The sequence below is a fragment of the Brachyistius frenatus genome, unplaced genomic scaffold (assembly GCF_029030835.1).
Source record: "Brachyistius frenatus isolate BFR_SWC_R1_liver_20210118 unplaced genomic scaffold, ASM2903083v1 Contig_14, whole genome shotgun sequence".
Classification (NCBI taxonomy): Eukaryota; Metazoa; Chordata; class Actinopteri; family Embiotocidae; genus Brachyistius; species Brachyistius frenatus.
In genome coordinates this window covers 3,006,524-3,024,202 of record NW_027210613.1, presented here as the reverse complement: position 1 = coordinate 3,024,202, position 17,679 = coordinate 3,006,524, and the positions used below count along the sequence as shown (strand labels likewise).

At 41.1% G+C, this 17,679-nt stretch overlaps 1 protein-coding gene across 3 annotated transcripts in view; it reads left to right on the top strand.

Annotated features, from left to right (window-relative positions):
* The window catches only part of grb10b (growth factor receptor-bound protein 10b), a 63,569-nt gene that overhangs the window by 20,079 nt on the left and 25,811 nt on the right, over positions 1 to 17,679 (top strand). For 2 of the 3 annotated variants that reach the window (XM_069693170.1, XM_069693168.1), the window contains exons 3-5: positions 1,719 to 1,815; positions 8,693 to 8,987; positions 11,484 to 11,628. In XM_069693170.1, coding sequence (XP_069549271.1) covers positions 1,719 to 1,815; positions 8,693 to 8,987; positions 11,484 to 11,628 — 537 coding nt within the window. The remainder of the gene's footprint in view (positions 1 to 1,718; positions 1,816 to 8,692; positions 8,988 to 11,483; positions 11,629 to 17,679) is intronic. The other variant, XM_069693169.1, reaches the window with a different exon arrangement.

Here is a 17,679-nt window from a genome sequence, read left to right as displayed (position 1 = left end):
TGAAACTGTAAAGTAGTGAAAAACACCTCCTCATTCGGTATCAAATTAAAATCTCAAGGTTACATCCAGACAAACACTTTTTAGTTTTAAAACGACTAATCTTTGCTACTTTTATGCAGGAGTAAATCTCATCAGTGTCAGTGAGCCACCATTAAAAAAAAGGGGTATGTTAGAACGCCTTGTTTTACTCTTTTCGGTGTGAGTTGCAGTAACACGGGGGCCAAATCTGTGTAAAGCTGCCGAGCCAGCGTCAAAGGATAGCATGTTATGAGACTCGTCAAGTCTTGGTAGAAAAGTTACTTTAAATGCCACTGAAGTGTTTTTAAATTTAAACTCCAAAAAAATTAACATTTCCGTTGACAAACGTTTGCTTTGCACCAAAAATGGTTAATCTACGAATGTCTTTAGGCAGTGTGCTGCATGGCGACACAAAATTGATCAAAATAATCTCAAATTTATCAAATTCAGTCAGAAAAAAGCTGGTATTCGCAATGCTTTTGCCCTGTTCTATCATTTAGGGCTAAAAAAAAAAAAATGGTTGTTAAAGTATGTGTAACACTTGAACAAGGGAGAGCAGTTGTTTAAACAGTGAAACACATTTACAAGTACATTTACAACATTACACTACGGATGAGTAGCAGGGTCATCATCATTTAATCATGTCTATCTGTTGCAAACACAACTCGGATGTAAAGCAAAGAGCATCTGTCATAGAATATAGGGCCGAATAATACATCTAGCACAGTAGAGAGAGAAAAAAAATCATGGAGAGAGTCCGGTTCTGCTTTCATTGTCTGTCACTACATTACATGAGGCAGAACAAGCAAGCGCAACAGCTTTTCTTACAGCGTCCGAGGAGGTCTGCTCTGTAAGACAGCGAGTTAGTACGGGTGTTTTTCTGAAAACAGCAGTCCGTCTCAGGACGTTCTGTTCCCATTCCTGCTGTTAAGACATAAGTGGGACGCCTGTCTGCACACACACACACACACACACACACACACACACACACACACACACACACACACACACACACACACACACACACACACACACACACACACACACACACACACACACACGTAAATGATACGTTGTCATTTTCAGTAGTTGAAACTGCCAGAAACAAATCAAAATCAAATATGTTTGCATTTATATGAACATAGTTTGCTGTAATAATTTTTCTTTCATGGAACAGTTTCCCAGTTAGCATGTTGAGGCTGTGTAGGTCAAACCAGGACATTGTGGCTAAATAGTGTCTTAGCTGCTTTCTCTCCGTGGTCTGACACACATCTGACCATGTTCACACACTGTTCGGGGGCTGGACCACTGTTTTAACATAGATTATAGCTGAACTTTTTCAAATTTGTTGTAGTTTATGCGCAGTTTTTGAATGTCATCATATTATTGTTCTTATTTCGTTTTGTCATCTCTCAAATGATTGTATTTCATAAAATGTATTTCACCCGAGTTGTAGCTTTAGCTCCAAATATATTTTAATGGCAGCCATGTAGATATATAAGACAACATGTACATGCTGTACCATAGACAGGTTTAAATGCTACAACACTGTAGTTTTTAAAAACTTGTGTTAGTTACAAGATTTTTTTTTCATGTAACAATGTTGATGATTTATTTATTTTTTGGTTTCTGTAATGAAGTTTCCAGTGGCATGACATGATTTGTCTTTTTTTTTTTTTTTTTTCCCTTCTCTCTCTCAGCAGGACAATATAGACCGGTCCACCAATCACAGACAAGCTGATCTCATTGGTCCGAGCTTCCAGCAATCAGCCAATCAGAGCTCTCCTAACCATCAAGGTTGGTCTTCAGCTGCCAATAAATGTTTGTGTATGTATGTCTATGACATCTGACATCAAATTACATATGATTTTACGCATGTAGTGGTACTTGTCACATGATTTTGCAGACTGTTCTCCATATTATGTTAAAAGAAGATCATAAAGTCATAGAGTTTGGCACTACCACTACTATTACTACAGGTTTGTGTGTGTGTGTGTCTGTCGTTTCAGTACAGTGTGGAGGGCAGCTTGCTGTCCATTATCCTCCACTGGACAGGGGGTGGGTTGAGGGCTATAATATATATTTGGGTCTCTTCCGCTGTAAACATTTCAGCTGTTGAAAGTGTGATCTGCATGGACACAGAGTGCCTTCATAATTACGCTGTCTATCTAATTGTGCCATACAAGGTTCATCCATGACAATCGGAGCATGAGATTTAAGCACAATATTAGCTCAGCATGGGATGTAAGGGTGGGGAGTCTGCGAGTACTCAACCAGTGAATTGGAACGCTTGGCCCTGGCATGGGAAATAAATGGAGCAGAAATGACATTGTCAGTTTTCAGGATCAGCCGGGATGGAGGGAACTCGGGAGCACCGGAGAGGCCAATGAATTGAGATGACTTTTGCAACATTTTTGTTTACACTATCTGAATAATAGTATTTTCAATAGGTACCAGGTTTTTTGGTGTTTTTTTGTTGTTTTTTTTACAGTAAATTGTGCCAAACATGGATTAGAGATGATCAATTAAAGTTTTAAAATAAATTAATTCAGTTTCAAAATTTAAAGTTTGTCAGAATTCAGTTCCACACTAATAGAAAATCATTTCAAATCAAGCAACTCAGATTCAGTTTAATGCAAATTTTTAAGTTACGCAAGTAAAAAAAGTAAGCAAGTAAAGTTTATTTAAGATAGCACATTTTACAAAGTCACAACAAATAAAAAAAACAAAAGAAATGTCGCACAGAAACCCAAAAAACAACAGACCATTGAAATACAAGCACTAGACAACTTTAGGTGAGATAAAAGGCCAATCTGATTAGATGTGATTTTACACAGTCAGAGTCACCACTTTAAAGACAGGATCACCTTTAGTCTGTGCGTGGGACAGCCAGTAGGCCCTGTTTAGAAGACCTGAGTGACCTATAAGTGGTGTAATGATGGAGCAGGTCAGTAATGTACTCCGGGGCCGGACCATGGAGGGCTCTATAGGTGAGAATGAGGACTTTAAACTATTCTGTACCTGATGGGCAACCAGTGAGTTAAAATAAATTCCAATATAAATGGTTAAAATTCAGTCTGTAGTGACACATATTTCTGCCCATAAAGGATTTTTATTTTATCCCCCATACCTCTGATATCATTAGTGGAACAATTATACTTGTTGAAGTTGTTTTCCAGTAAACTCACTCTTTCATTCTAAAAGGACTTTATAGAGCCACCAGCTACTTGCTGCATCTGCTATAAAGCCACAACACCCATAAACCTCTTAATGTTGCAGCGAACAGAACGGCTTTGTTGGAACATGACCAGCCATTATTTCACGTTTGGAGCGAGATGCTATTGAGCGGCCTATCGGGGCATTTGGAAGTCAATATTTGATGTCAAGAAATACAAGTTGCTCCACGTGATGTCCCTAACATGCAATCTATCGCCTGTGCTATCAACATAATATTATTGTGAGGTTAAGGGTTTTGGAAAGTTGAATGTGGTCTAAACAGATTATTAGAAAAATGTCAAGGCCACGTTGTCCTGGCATCACGCATGTGAGATTTCACAGCTAGGTAAATGCTTTCTCTTGTTTGTTGTTTCTCCCAGCTATATGTACATCCAGCCATCCTTTATCTACACCTGTTTTATCCTGAACAGGGTCATTGAGAGGCTGGAGCCACGTGGAGCTGACATCTGTTGTATAGTTTAGCCCATTGTGTATGAGGTTACAGAACTTGGGCTGTGCACAAAGGCCAAACATTTTGAAATATTCAAACTGGTGATAGGTACCTTCATCTTCTATGTTGTCCCTCTAAGTATGGTAAATAGGACAGTTTTAAGAGAGCAAATCATGTCTTGACATAAAGTAATTTATTTAAGGAAGGCATTGGCATTGAAGGTCTTTTAGACCTGACTGACAGGACTGAGAGGAACTCCAACATGCCTCAGACCCTCGTTGACGTGACTATTGTTCCTGGGGAGGGAGGGATGGTGAAGAGGGGGTTGGGGGTGGTGTCCCATATGGGTATGCAGCTGCTAGGCAACAAATCCCATCAATGGTACCAATGCTGTGCTGTAATCTGATGGCGTGGCTCCGGAGGGGTTAACCAGTCACAATTCCAGGCCTCGAAATGAATCTCCCACCTCCTCCAGTTATGCCTTTGTAGGGGGAGGGTGACATGACACACACACACACACACACACACACACACACACACACACACACACACACACACACACACACACACACACACACACACACACACACACACACACACACACACACACACACACACACACACACACACACAAACAAACAAACAGTGACTGCATTTCAACTAAGTCATGTGTAACTGATTATTATATAAATGAAGAACATTTACAGCATTTGATGTCCAGACTCCTCCGGCCTTCTCATTCCCTGCAAGGAAACATCAAGCTCATCTCAGCAACACTAGACGTAGAGCCTACTAGTGGATGTTAGGGCCAGAAGCGGCATACTGTAGCTTTCAGGTGAGCAGTGAGTGCAGGCGGAGATCTGATTACTTACATGCACCATCAGGATTAAAGGGGTGTGTTGCAGTGAGAAGAGTGTACCATGTGAGTTTAGCAGAGTCAAGTCGGGCTGCCTGAAACAGCTGGCACCATGAAAGTAGAAACCAAATTCAACGGCAATCCTTCAAATATTTGTTGCGATATATCATGTTATAATTACACAAAACTATGTGAAATAAACATAGCTGAGCTCACATCCTTCCACATTCCATACCCCCCCTTGTGGGTCTTCTCTCTGTGTGTGCTTATTCAATTAATATAATGTGTATAGATACCCCTTACACCCCCCTCTCCTGCTGAAGGTTTGCCCCCTCCTTTTTGTTTTTAACCAGCAGCAATTAATTAAAAATGCATAGACTACATTCCTGGGTTAAGGAGAGCCATATGGGTCTGCCATCAATACAATAGTCTTATTTTGGCCACGTCTCTTGCTAATGATCAAAAACACTCTTAACGGCTTGAATGCAGATTCTTACCAGGCTTGAGGATTATACAGTTTGTTGTCACTATTTAGCTTGGCTCAAACAATAGAGGATGCTTGGGCTATTTTTACCCCCAATTGAACCGGTTGGAGGTTTTTGAAGAGGAAGGAGGGGGCTGAACATGTCAGAGGAGAAGAGTAAATGAGTTCAACCATTGGGAAGGAAACAATGAGGAAATGAGAACAATACTGTCAGTGTTGTCCTTTGACCCGTCAGGGTTTTACACACAGTGGAGCTGACTTGTACAGTTGTAGGCACGAAAAGAAGCATTTATTCTATAATGTTAAACCTTAGTTAAAGCATTTTTTTTTTTTCATTTTTAATATATAATACGAGTTGAAATAAGATAATTACAAGATATATCAAACCTAAAACATACACTTAACAAGGAATGAATTGATTGGGAAAATAATTACAAAATTTAAAAACAAGCTATTTCCACATAGATCAAGTTGATAGGATTCAGGATAATCACACATCTTAAAGCAAATACATTATTCAGAGGAAGGATTTGCAAATGAGGTGTTTGTTTCCTGTGCTTACATCCATTTATTACACATTATTAGCAGTGCATTTAACTTCTCTCTTTTCTTCTTGATAAAGCTCCAGAGGTGTTAACACATCTGTTTTATTCTGTTAGACCTGCTGTATGTGTGACTACTAGAGCCACAAGTCACTCTACTCCCAACAGTGATCCCTCGTTCGGGTGGACGCATGCAGCTTTACGCGCGTTATTTCTATTTGAGAAGTTTGTTGCAGCTCTGTCTCCGTTTTGTGGCTTAAATCTATTTACTTTGCACACAGTGGTGAAGTAGAGGTTCATTTGCAGCTGAACTTCACCCTTGTGCTCAAATCTATGCTGCAAGCTACATTGTGCTCCTAACATGGTGTTTTTTATGTTATAGGACTACTCACTGCAGTGTTTGGTGACATTAAGCAACATGCATCACATCTGCTAATTGTCAATGTCAACAGCCCTGTCTACATCTGTGGCTTTGAGTGCTCCCTGCTGCCTGAGCTGCTCTGATATTTTAAGAGGATCTAATCAATGGCTGTAATATTGTAAGACCGGGCGTGCCGTGACCACTGTGTGTTCAGTGGACATAAATAAAGCTGTCTATGTCATCTCATTTGCCTTCCAAGGCAGAGTTTCTGGCATCATGTCTGCTTTCTGAACTCCACGTCAAACAAAGAACAATGATAGGTTGCTGCCTGGTCCAAAATCTTCATGGGTTTAAATCCTGTGCGTGCCTGTCTGCCCGACTGCATGCCGTCTGTGTCATCAATCTGTCTGATGCATACCTTTGTGACATGCATTGGTGATTGTGATCGTATGACTGATAATGATGCACAAATCCTGCATTCATGAGTGAGTTCATGGGTTGTGTTTCTTTGTATGCAAACAGCTCTGCCAATTCTCCTCCAGAGGCCAAACTAGGTCAGATTTATGAGAAAACTCATTTTCTCTCACTAGCCTGAGGGTTCATGTCTTACCTTGTGAGAATGATGGATGATGAGCAGTTGATGTGTTCAGGGTAAAAGTAATTTTGGGCATTTTACTTACTTTTGATGTAGTTTGCCCTCTCAGCATTCATTAGGCATTTGTTTGAATATGCCATAAAAAAAAGTAAAAAAAAAAAAAAAAAAAATAAATCTTTATATTTCTAAATATTTTCTATTCCTGCTGCGTCATGCAGGTTGTGTTGCCATGTTCTGTGTTACATACAGGTGTCTTGCTTTGTCCTTAGCCTTGTGTTTGGCCTTGTGTCCTGTGGTATATAGCTCTTTAGCTCTGCAGGCTATCTATAAGTAGCTGCTGCAGCTTACCTGTCACTATTAATACCAACAGATTAACCACCTGTGATTCACAGGCACCTGTGATGCAGCTACCTGACACGTTTTCAGGAAAAGCTCCTCAAAGATGACACCTTAGTTGGTAGCTGACAATAGAGCCATACTGCTGCATGCAGGGATGGGTATATTTACTCGCCTGCTAACCTGTGGCACCTGTTGTTGTTGCTCCCTCTGGGACATTTTTATTTTGGTGGGGAAAAAAAAACCTGTTGTAACTCGAAAGGAAACTGGTTCCCTGCCAGGCTGAGGGGCTCACTTTGAAGCCAGTGCTTTTTAAACTTTACATTAATCGAATTGCTGTTTTCCAGAGTCAGCATTCTGCTGAGCAGTTGGACTTTTAGCTGGCTTCAGAGTGTCATTACACTCGCATCACCTCACATGATCCAGCTGTCATCTGTGCTGCTCACTGAGCTGTAGGCGACGCTAAACATGAAACGTATGTGGCACATTTAAAGTCCTGGGATTCTGACAGCAGCCTTGCATGGTATAAAACTTAGAATATAGTTTAATATGACCATTCAGTTATTTGTACAGCATTGTTTAGGAGTTTTGGGGATTTAGTAGATGATAAAGAAAGTGGAGATGACAAAATCTTAGTGCATCACTTTTTTTTTCGTTTTTTTTCATTTAGACATTAAGAGTGACAATGTTTCATTTTCTACATTATTACAGAGGCAGTTTAGATACTAAGATTATTTCCTGAGTCTTATCTAATCAAAGAAGTATTTTCTTATTGGGTCATTAATTTAGTGTCCCAGTATTTGTTGGGGTTCCACCAGTCTGAGAGCCCCTGCTTCATACAACCAGAGCTTGTCTCCCCCTGGTGGTTTATATGTGTGCCACTGTGCAATTGTGAGATCTGGATGTAGATATTTGATGATGAGATTCATGAGATAGATTTCTTTTCTGTAATGAGGAAATATTAATCATAGGATGAGTCACCGCTGAAGATTGGGATTTTAAAAAGAGCAAAGTTTGGTGCCCAGTTTACCCAGATGATAAAACTTTCACGGCATGAAGCCATTAGACAAGAGTTTCCCTTCAGCTGAGCTGCCTTCAAACTTTGATACAACATGCTCCTGGAGTCGGTTCACTTCATGAATTTAAATGTGCCAGAGGTTTTCTCAGGGGCTTTGAGGATAGATTCTGCGTCTTGCATTTAGAGACATTTAAAAGCAGATTGTTTGAAACATGGGGTGAGTTTAGAGCAGAGGCTTCCAGTGTGTTGCCTTTGCTCTGAACCCCAGTGAGTAAGAGTTTAAAAGTGTTACGGGCAGGTTTGTGCTTGTACCTGATATCCTTGGAGATTTGGCTCATGGGCAGCAACAACGTACGTAGTCAAGATAGTCTTGCTGATTGAGCATTCTAGCAAAACTGGTTACCGATCTGTGTGTGTCTGTGTGTGTTCTTTTGTGTTGTGCATGCCACTGTTTTTCTTTCTTTCTGTTTTGTATTACTTAGAATTAAGGTGGTGCAACGTGAGGACAAAGGTTCAATTGCTGGCCACAATGAAATGATAGAGAAAATGAAGTAGAAAGGGAAAGTCCCTCAATATTCAGGGACTTTTTGTCTTTATTGTGTGTTTCAGCTATCTGAAACCAGAGCAGCAGGCCTACTTTGATTCTTCTTTTTTTCTGTATTTTATTGAGAGTTTTACATTCTGTCGAGCTGTTTCTTTTCTTTTCAACAGTTGTCAAACTTCCTTTCTCATAAATTTGACAGGAATTTGGCCTGTCCAAAATGTTGCCACGTTTCTGTCTTTCCTTGCTAAAGTATCCTACCCGTGTCTTTCAGAGGATGACGTCGACCTGGAGGCCCTGGTGAATGATATGAACTCTTCGCTGGAGAGCCTGTACTCCTCCTGCAGTGGTCATCAGACGGAGTCAACTCCACTACTGCACAACGGACAGACCTCTTCCTCACACCACCACCACCATCATCATCACCATCAGACACAGCACAACCAGCCACGGCAGGGTCAGCACGTGTTGAGCCACGTCTCCCCGGAGCCACCCTCCTCCTCTTCGTCCGCCGACTTACCCCAAACTAGCCTCCGACGGTCTCAGCCCATGCACATCCTCGCTGTCAGGTAGGTGTTTGAGTTGACTTTGGGCTCATTTGAGATGACCTGCGCCTTGCCTGGTAAGTAGAAGAGAGCAGGCGGCAGCAGCCGGGGGGCTGAGACAAAAATCTGCAGTCAAGTCGCAGAGTTTTCAGCAGCAATCAGTCAGAACACAAAGTCACAGAAACACTTGCATCCTGTTGAATCTGATACCGATCTAATACAATGTTCTCAGACCCAGACAGAACTTAGAATGTCATATTGTTGAGCCAAAATCAATCGGCTGTTGACGAGCTGTAGACTGCAGCCGTCTTGATCCCGCAAAGCAACCGTTGGCCACATTAAATGACATCAGCGCAAGTCATGATCAAAGTCTGACAAATCGAACCACATTGTGCAGCGATAGCCGGTGATCGAATCTGCACAGGCCTGGTCATCTCAAACGAGCGTTTAGTTTCATATTGTAGTTGTGAGCATTTTTTGTTTGTCTTATATTAAAGTAAACTCTGTTTTGGGGTGTGTTTGGAGAAAACATTTTAAATAAGGATGTCATTTTGGGGAACTCTTCTTCCATTTTCAGCCATTTTAAAGACTAAATAATGGATTAAATAATTGCAAATGTAATTGGCAGATTAATTAATAATTAAAATAATTATTCAATATTCATTACAACCTTTTATTTAATGCATTTACTCATAGTTGTTGGACATTTTGAATTTTGAACTTGCAGGTGTCCATAGACGTATATTGCCAGCTGGAAAAAAAAGGAAATGGGACCTCACTTTTACCTGTGCATGTACACAGAGGAAACAAAAGAACAGCACCAAACTTCAAGCATAAACTACTCTCAGCCTCATACCATACATTTGCATATTCACAGCCACACACTGCTGCAGAGCTCAAGCCCTTTTTTTTTTCCCCTCTTTACATTTGAAAAGAAACCTTTCACTGCACACTATCATCCCTCCACACCCTCTCGATAATTGCGCATAACGTTTCCTCCCTGCTCCCGATCTGTAGCCCTTGAATGACCCATTCCTCCTTGTCAATCCTTCTTTGCCTCAGACTTACACCAGCAGGGGGAGAGAAATAAAGATTCTCATTTATTTGAGTACCAAGTGCATACGTCTCCCTCAATTTATCCTCCTTAAGGCTGCATTCGAAAAAAAAAAAATGGGAATGCTCACTCACACATACACACTCGGCCAACAGGAGTGTAGCTGCATGCATTCAGTGCACACAGACGCGTTCAAAGTGGAGCTGGTGTCAGCTCCCATTATTCGCCTTTGGAGTCTATGACAGAAAAAGAGGAGGGATGATCAGGTAATGGAGAATTCTATCTCATAAGCTCTCTCTCTCTCTCTCTCAAACACGCACTCGCACAGACGCAGGCCCTGAAGTTCTTATTATTCAGGACTGACCTCTGGATAACCCTGTTCTCGAGCTCAGATGGGACGACATCAAAAGGCCCGTTCCCTTTTGAACTCGCTGGTTTCCACAGAGACAGACTTTGACAGAGAAACAGAAAAAGAGACTAAGAGAAAGAGTTTTCTACCCTGAATTTTTTTTTCAAGTTTGAATTTCACAAACTGACCTACCCATTTTTTTTTTATTAAAAAAATTATTAAATCCTGAAAAGTTTATGATCAGCTGTCAAATCATCATTTGAAGCTCGTACTGCATGGGCTTGACTCAAAACCTGCTTTAAAGTGATATCTTGCTTCAATATTGATGCGTGATAAATATTGCAAAAAATTAGCCAGCAGGCTGCGGGGGTCTGTGCTTTCCACTTGCTGGGAGACTCTTCATTACTGGCAGATCAGACGGAAACAGACATGAGCCTGAATACTGTACCGTGGGTGCTTTATTAATTCTTACTGTCTGACTAAAACTTCTCCCATTTCACTTTTGAGTGGGCTGTTCCAGGTCACGACACTAGACTTAAGTTTATACTTTTGCCCAAACAATTAGCAAACGATGCACAGCACAGGAGGTTGTGGGTTCAAACCTCAGCTGGGGCTTTTCTGTGTGGAGCTTGCATGTTTTTCCTGTGCCCGAGTGGGTTTTTTTCCAGGTATTCTGGCTTCGTCCCAACGTCCAAAGACATGTTAGTCAAGTCGTATTTATTTATATAGCAAATTTAAAACACAACAAAGGTTGACCAAAGTGCTGCACAATAACAAACTGTGTCGAACAGTCAAATATATTTGATCAATAAAAACAATTAAAATCAATAGCAAGATTGGGTTAGGTTTATCGGTGACTCCAAATGGCATATAGCTGTGAAAGTCTGCTGTCAGTCTTTCTGTGTTGGCCCCGTGATGGACTGGTGACATGTCCAGGGTGAACCGCACAGTCGCCTAAAGTCTGCAGGGATAGGCTCGAGCCCCCTTGTGATCGTGTTCAGGATAAAGCGGGTATAGATGGAGGGATTAGCAATAAAAAGCTAATACCACTGCAGCATGTTCAGTGCATCAAACCGTCATCATAAATATGACTTTTTGTCCCATTTCCATTGTTCAGGAGGTTGCAGGAGGAAGAGCAGCAGCTGAGGACATCGTCTCTCCCGGCCATCCCCAACCCGTTCCCAGAGCTCTGCAGCCCAGCAAGCTCACCTGTCCTCAGTCCTGGGTCTCTACCTCCGGGCGAACCCTCTTCAAGCAAATATGTAAGTAAAGCCCCCGGCAGAGACACCTCAGAGAAACTATGAGCCTTCAGGAAGAAAGAACAAACATGTTTACTTTTTTTGACCCTACATTGTAATTTGCTGAAGTTGCACAGGATACAAAACATTGTCTTCATATGGTGTGGGTGACCATGCAAGATGCTTCTCCCTTTGAAGAGCATGACGCAAGACATTTGGTGATTTTGATTTATCTCCGTGTTGATAACTGACACATGTGTGACTCAGGCTGTTTTGAGGGATGCAGGATTTGAATACCGTAAATCAGCTGTTTTTAGCGGTCAGCTGCATGTCGGAAATCCTTCTGCCTTACATCTGCCCCGTGCTTTGCTCATGTGTCATGTGAGGCAAGGTGATTGCTTACATATGATGGCACTATGTCGTGCGTGTGAGGGTTTGCGGCTTTGTTTAAGAGAAAAGAATGAGGTGTGTGTGTGTGTGTGTGTGTGTGTGTGTGTGTGTGTGTGTGTGTGTGTGTGTGTGTGTGTGTGTGTGTGTGTGTGTGTGTGTGTGTGTATTCATATGTACCTGCACACATGACTGCATCTCTGTGAGCCCGTTTGCCTTTGTGTGTTTATGTGCTGACAAAGATTTAGAGACCGGTTTATCTGTTCCTGGAAGTCAGGGTCCCTCCATCATCACTGTTAATAGTCTTCATATGAAACCATCCAGTACTGGTTACAGTAACATACCAGTTTACAGTAATGTGAGGGCGGGCTGTTTCTCATAACTCCTCTCGCTGGCTGAGATCCTGGCCTGTTCTGGTCATGACTCCTATGGTGCAGAATCACACCCTGCACTTCCAGTTAAGTCGTTTCACAGCAAAACACAAGCCTGAGTTTAATGTGACCGGCTCTGATTTCTCAAATGTCAGCTCGTAAATCAGTCGATGAATTGATCAACTTGTGGCATCCAGTAAATGCTTAAAGATTGGGGAAGTTTTGGCTTTGAGTTACCACCTGTGGCATAAATGAAGCTCTAAATGGTTAAAGTTCGAGTAAGCCTTGAAAGCTCAGATTTCTCCCCGGTCTTCCTGAGTGGGAAAGTTGTGTCTTTCTCTGGGGGAATGTTGTAGGTGGAAATTACCAGCTGTGGATAAATGTGACAGGGCATGGTAAATCTGGGTTTATATGGTAAATAGGTCAAAGATTAATGTCTCACAAAGTGGTTATGAGTTTTGCATTGAGTTACTCGCTGTGCCATAACTTTGTATAAGGGAAGCAGGTAAATACTTAGCAACCAATTTTCAGAGCGGGTGACTCGCTCAGGATGGAAATGTTGTTGGTTGTTGAATTCCCAGACGGCCCGTTAAGAGTGCAGTAAAGACCAGGAAGTGGAGTGGGGGGACTGGGGGAGGTGCAGGGGAATTGAAGATTACTAGCACAGCTTTAATTACTTCTATGATTTTATGGTAATCACACAATGAAATATCTGTGAATTTGTGCTTTTATGATCCATAAAAACTGACACAGGTCCAACTAAGTTTGACTTTTTTGAGCCATTACAGTAAATCTGGTACCACTAAGCCTCACATCAGAGCAATCCTGATATTTGTTGGTGCCAAGACCTTTAAAGAGCAAAGATTTATGGAGCAAGGAGGCGTTGGATGTTTGACTTAATACCAAAAGGTTTCTGTACTCTAAAATTTCACAAGAAATTATATTTTATTTAATATTATTTGAATAGGGACAAATATGTGGCATAAAACCAATGCCAAACTTCACAGCATTTATAGCCTAAGCTAATTTGCAATTCGTGTCCCTGGATGGACATTTAAAATACATTAAACTCAACAACTCGCATCACATATACAAGAGACAGTACAAATCATAGACTCAATAAGTATGTACATTCAAAACTCAAAAATAAAGTACAGACAGAACAATATAAGACGGAATTAATAGAAACACACCATTAAAAAGACTCATTCATGACTACACCACTTATCCCTCCTCAAGACCTGCTTCAGTTTGAGTTTAAAATGATCCAAATCAGGATCCAGTTTGAGTTCTGTAGGTAAAGAATTCAACATGTTGATCCCTTGAAATGTTTGTCCAAATGCAGATTTACGTGTAACATTTCAGGTTTCTTTTGGCTCATACAGAGGAGACATGGAAACAAGCATTTCTCCCTGCAAATACTGTAGATATAGATGTGCACAGTGGTTTTCTTTGCCATTGTTGTCATGTGAGATTGTTTTGACTGATTTTAATGAAGTTACAAAAGCTTTATAAGTGTGTCAGTCATACTAGAAACCTAGAGTTCAAATGGAGCATACATACAAGGTTTACATCATGTGTTGATGCGCTGCCATACATCTGCTTAGAATGTACCAAGTCTTAAACATGCCTATAAAGGTAAACTGTTCCTAGATATAAGAAAAACAAAGTTCTCACTGGTTTTGTTTCGCACGGATTACCACGCGTTTGTAAAGAAGCAATGCTGCGAAACCCATGGAAAATGTAATGCTCTGTGTGTGTGTTTACAGTGCACACACTCGTGTAAACTTGTGTGCTGTGCATCCATCCATGCATATGGGTGGTTTTTTTTGTTTTTGTTTTTGTTTTTCGCTCCATCTGAGTGTGTTTGCACTCGCGTCTGCCTGTTTGTCTTTGTGAGTTCTGTAAACTATTTACAGCATTGGCAGTGTCTATCCATTGTTGATGGCAATGGAAAGTATGTCTCATTGTAGCAGCTCCTCAGTGGAAATTCAATTCAGCACCTTTCCACTGAAAAACTCTCCCATGGAGCCATCGCATCGCACACATGTGCCTCTGGCATCCAGCTTTGGAGACACGAGGAACAGCAGTAACATTGCTTTCTCTAACATTGCTTTCTCGCAAGCACACATTTTGTCATTGAGTGACTCGGATCAATAAAGCAGTAGGTGATTTGTTTTGGGTTTGACAAGTGGGATGGTGAGCAGGTAAATTATTGCACTTTCTAAGACCTCAAACCTTCATCATTTGAACCACATGTGCCCTGTTTTGCACCCTTTTTCCTCTCTGCCTTTATCTCTCTCTCTGTCTGCCTTTATCTGCCCATCTCCCTGGCCTCCAAATATCCAGTTCAGGCAGCCAGCCTGCTGTTGAGAAGTTTCTATGTTTAGTTTACTGAATTTTCCAACCTCCAGGCGCTTTCTGACAGACTCTCAAACTTCTGTCCCTTGGCTCCTCCTTACCTCACTCCTTGGCCTCTGTGCAAGAGGCATGAGGATGCAGTGCAGGGCTGTCAGGAATCACTGGGCAAGCTGTTTGACAGCCCATATGATTCCCAATGACTTCACTTTCCTTGACTGTCCTCCCCCATCTCTCCCCATTTCTCCTTTCTCAGCCCTCTTCTCCCCAACTTGTCTTTGTAGATGTGCATTCTTCAAGGGGGAAATCCAAAATACAGTTGGACATTAACATACACTCATCATGGACATAAATGTCATGACATGTTGGGTTATAGTGATTTCTTTGAACCGTTCTTCCTCTGGGCCAGAATGAGAGCACAACATAAATCTTTAACATTTCTTCTTCTTCTTCTTCTTCTTCTTCTTCTTCTTCTTCTTCTTCTTCTTCTTCTTCTTCTTCTTCTTCTTCTTCTTCTTCTTCTTCTTCATTTCATCCACTTTCTGAAATGTGCCAGTCCCACTGGCAGCAGAACAGCCCCAAAGCATGATGCCACCACCACCGTGCTTAAGAGTTGGGAAGGTGTTCTTGGGGTTCAAGGCCTCACCTTTACTCCTCCAAACATACCTCTGGTCATTGTCTGCCGTGAAGCACTTTGAGCTTCATTTCTTGTATGACCGGTGCCATACAAATAAAGATTATTATTATTATTATTATTATTATTATTATTATTATTATTATTATTATTATTATTGTAGACACACAATTCACCCTGTCTTATCTCAACATAAAACCTTCCTCCAGAAGGCTTTTTCTTTGTCCACGTGGTCAGCTGCAAACCTCAGTCGAGCTTGAAGGTGTCTCTTTTGGAGCAGAGGCTTCTTTCTCTGATGGTTACCTCTTAGTCCATAACAATGTGAAACTCGCTTAACTGCAGACAGTGACACTGGTCTTCCAGCAGCTTCCAGTTCATGGTAGATTTGTGCCTTGGTAGTTCTTGGGTTGTTCCTGACCATCCGAATCAAGAGAGGAGTCAGATGAGGATGGCAGTTTGAGTCGTTCCCCAGACTTTGACAAAGTGGCTATTTCTACTTGCAGTAAATATGCAGTATGTTCAGTAATTTGAAATTAATACACATGTATTGAACTTGTTCAAACTTTTCACTGAGGATTTCTGAAGCGAGGTTTATGACTTCATTTCTAAGCTTCTGTTCGGTTCTGTAAGTGTAGAGTCAATTACATATACAACAAGAATACATCCCAATAAATGCATGTGATTAGTTTGAGAGCTAAAGGATAATTAAGAACATAACATTATGTTGCGGTCATCTATGAACTCCGGTTTGGTACTGTATGTGTGAAAGTGTGCATAGGTGAGCACACAACCTTAAAATGTTGACTTCCAGTCTGTGAAGGATTACTGCCAACATGCCTTTGGTTGTATATATGTAATTCTAAATCTCCTTTCCCTTTATAATCAAGTGGTCAAAAAGCAAATATTATAGGAGCTTGGTCTTTATAATCCATGCTGTGCAATGGAAAAACCCTATAAGAAGCTTTGGATACAAGGCAAAGAGCCAAAAGTTTTTTTCAGTTTAGGTTGTAGCTGACAGTCTGTCCTCAGTAGTGCAGCAGAGAGTGATATTATATTCTTACTTGGACACTGTGTTCCCAGAGCTGTCCCACTCGTTCTCGTGTGGGAACACTGATTTGATCACTGGGTTGCCAGATTTTGTTGGATTTAGTGTACTCGGACTGGATGTCCTGTAGCTCACTCCGCTCTATGGTATGGCAGGATCCCCACGCCCTGCCTCTGCTTGTAGTCTGTGTTTCATTATCGACCTAATGGCTGGTCTGTTCTGTGTGTCTTGGACTGTGTGTCAGTGTTTATCTCTGTGCTTCTCTGTCATCGCTCCACACTTTGGTTGATCCTAGCAAGGCACCAGTGTCCTGTAACACTTTAGTTCTCCCGATGAACACTTATCTGCACATGATGAAGTAAGAGACCTAAAATAGCGCATGGTGCCAGACAAGCCAGGAAGGTTGGGTTGGGACTAATAATGTGAGCAAATGGGCTGTTGGTCCTCAGTGCCAGCATTTTAGTCCAGTTGAACAAGTCTGACTAAAAACTAGTGCTACTGCTTTTTATATCACACAGGTTTAAGCAACCTTTCCAGCAAATGTGTCAAACATATCACTCTTTCGTTAACAAAATAAAGACTTGTTGTTATTCCTCAGTGGAAAGAGTGTGAAGTATGTAAATATGTTCAGGGTTATTCAAATGTTGCACTTGCTCATGTTATGTTTCTGATAAATACAGCTTAGTATGTGTAATTTCAGGGTTATGCAAATGTTACATCTTTTTATAGTATTTAGAAATGGAAGCAGCATGTAAAGAGGTTTGTGCAGAACATAATCAGGCAGCAGAATTTATTAGAGTACACACCTTGAACCCTGTAATCTTATCATTGCAGTGATTCATGTCTCTATAAATGGTAAAAAAAAAAAAAAGAAGCCATTTGTGCCATACATACTTCTGTTCTTTTTGCCCCCATTTATATTCACAGAATTGAAACATGGAATATTTGTGTATATGCCTGCACACACTTAATTGTTTGCTTTGCTTTAATGGGTACAACTGGCATTTCTATATTGTCAGTATGTTCAGCATGTAAGGTTACTTTGCGTGTTTCCTTTTTTGTCTTTTTCTTATCTTGGTAGTATTCTTGGCAGCTGCTGTGCCACAGTATCCCTGAAGGGATCATTAACATTTGCTCTAATGATGGCGGTGCTGATCACTTTTCCATCTCGTCTCACTTTTCCTCACCTCTCTCGCATGACTTTGCCTCCAGTTGAGTCAGCCAGACTTCAAAGCTGTGACACCAACTTATCAAAAAGCATTTCGTGAACTCTGCCAGTA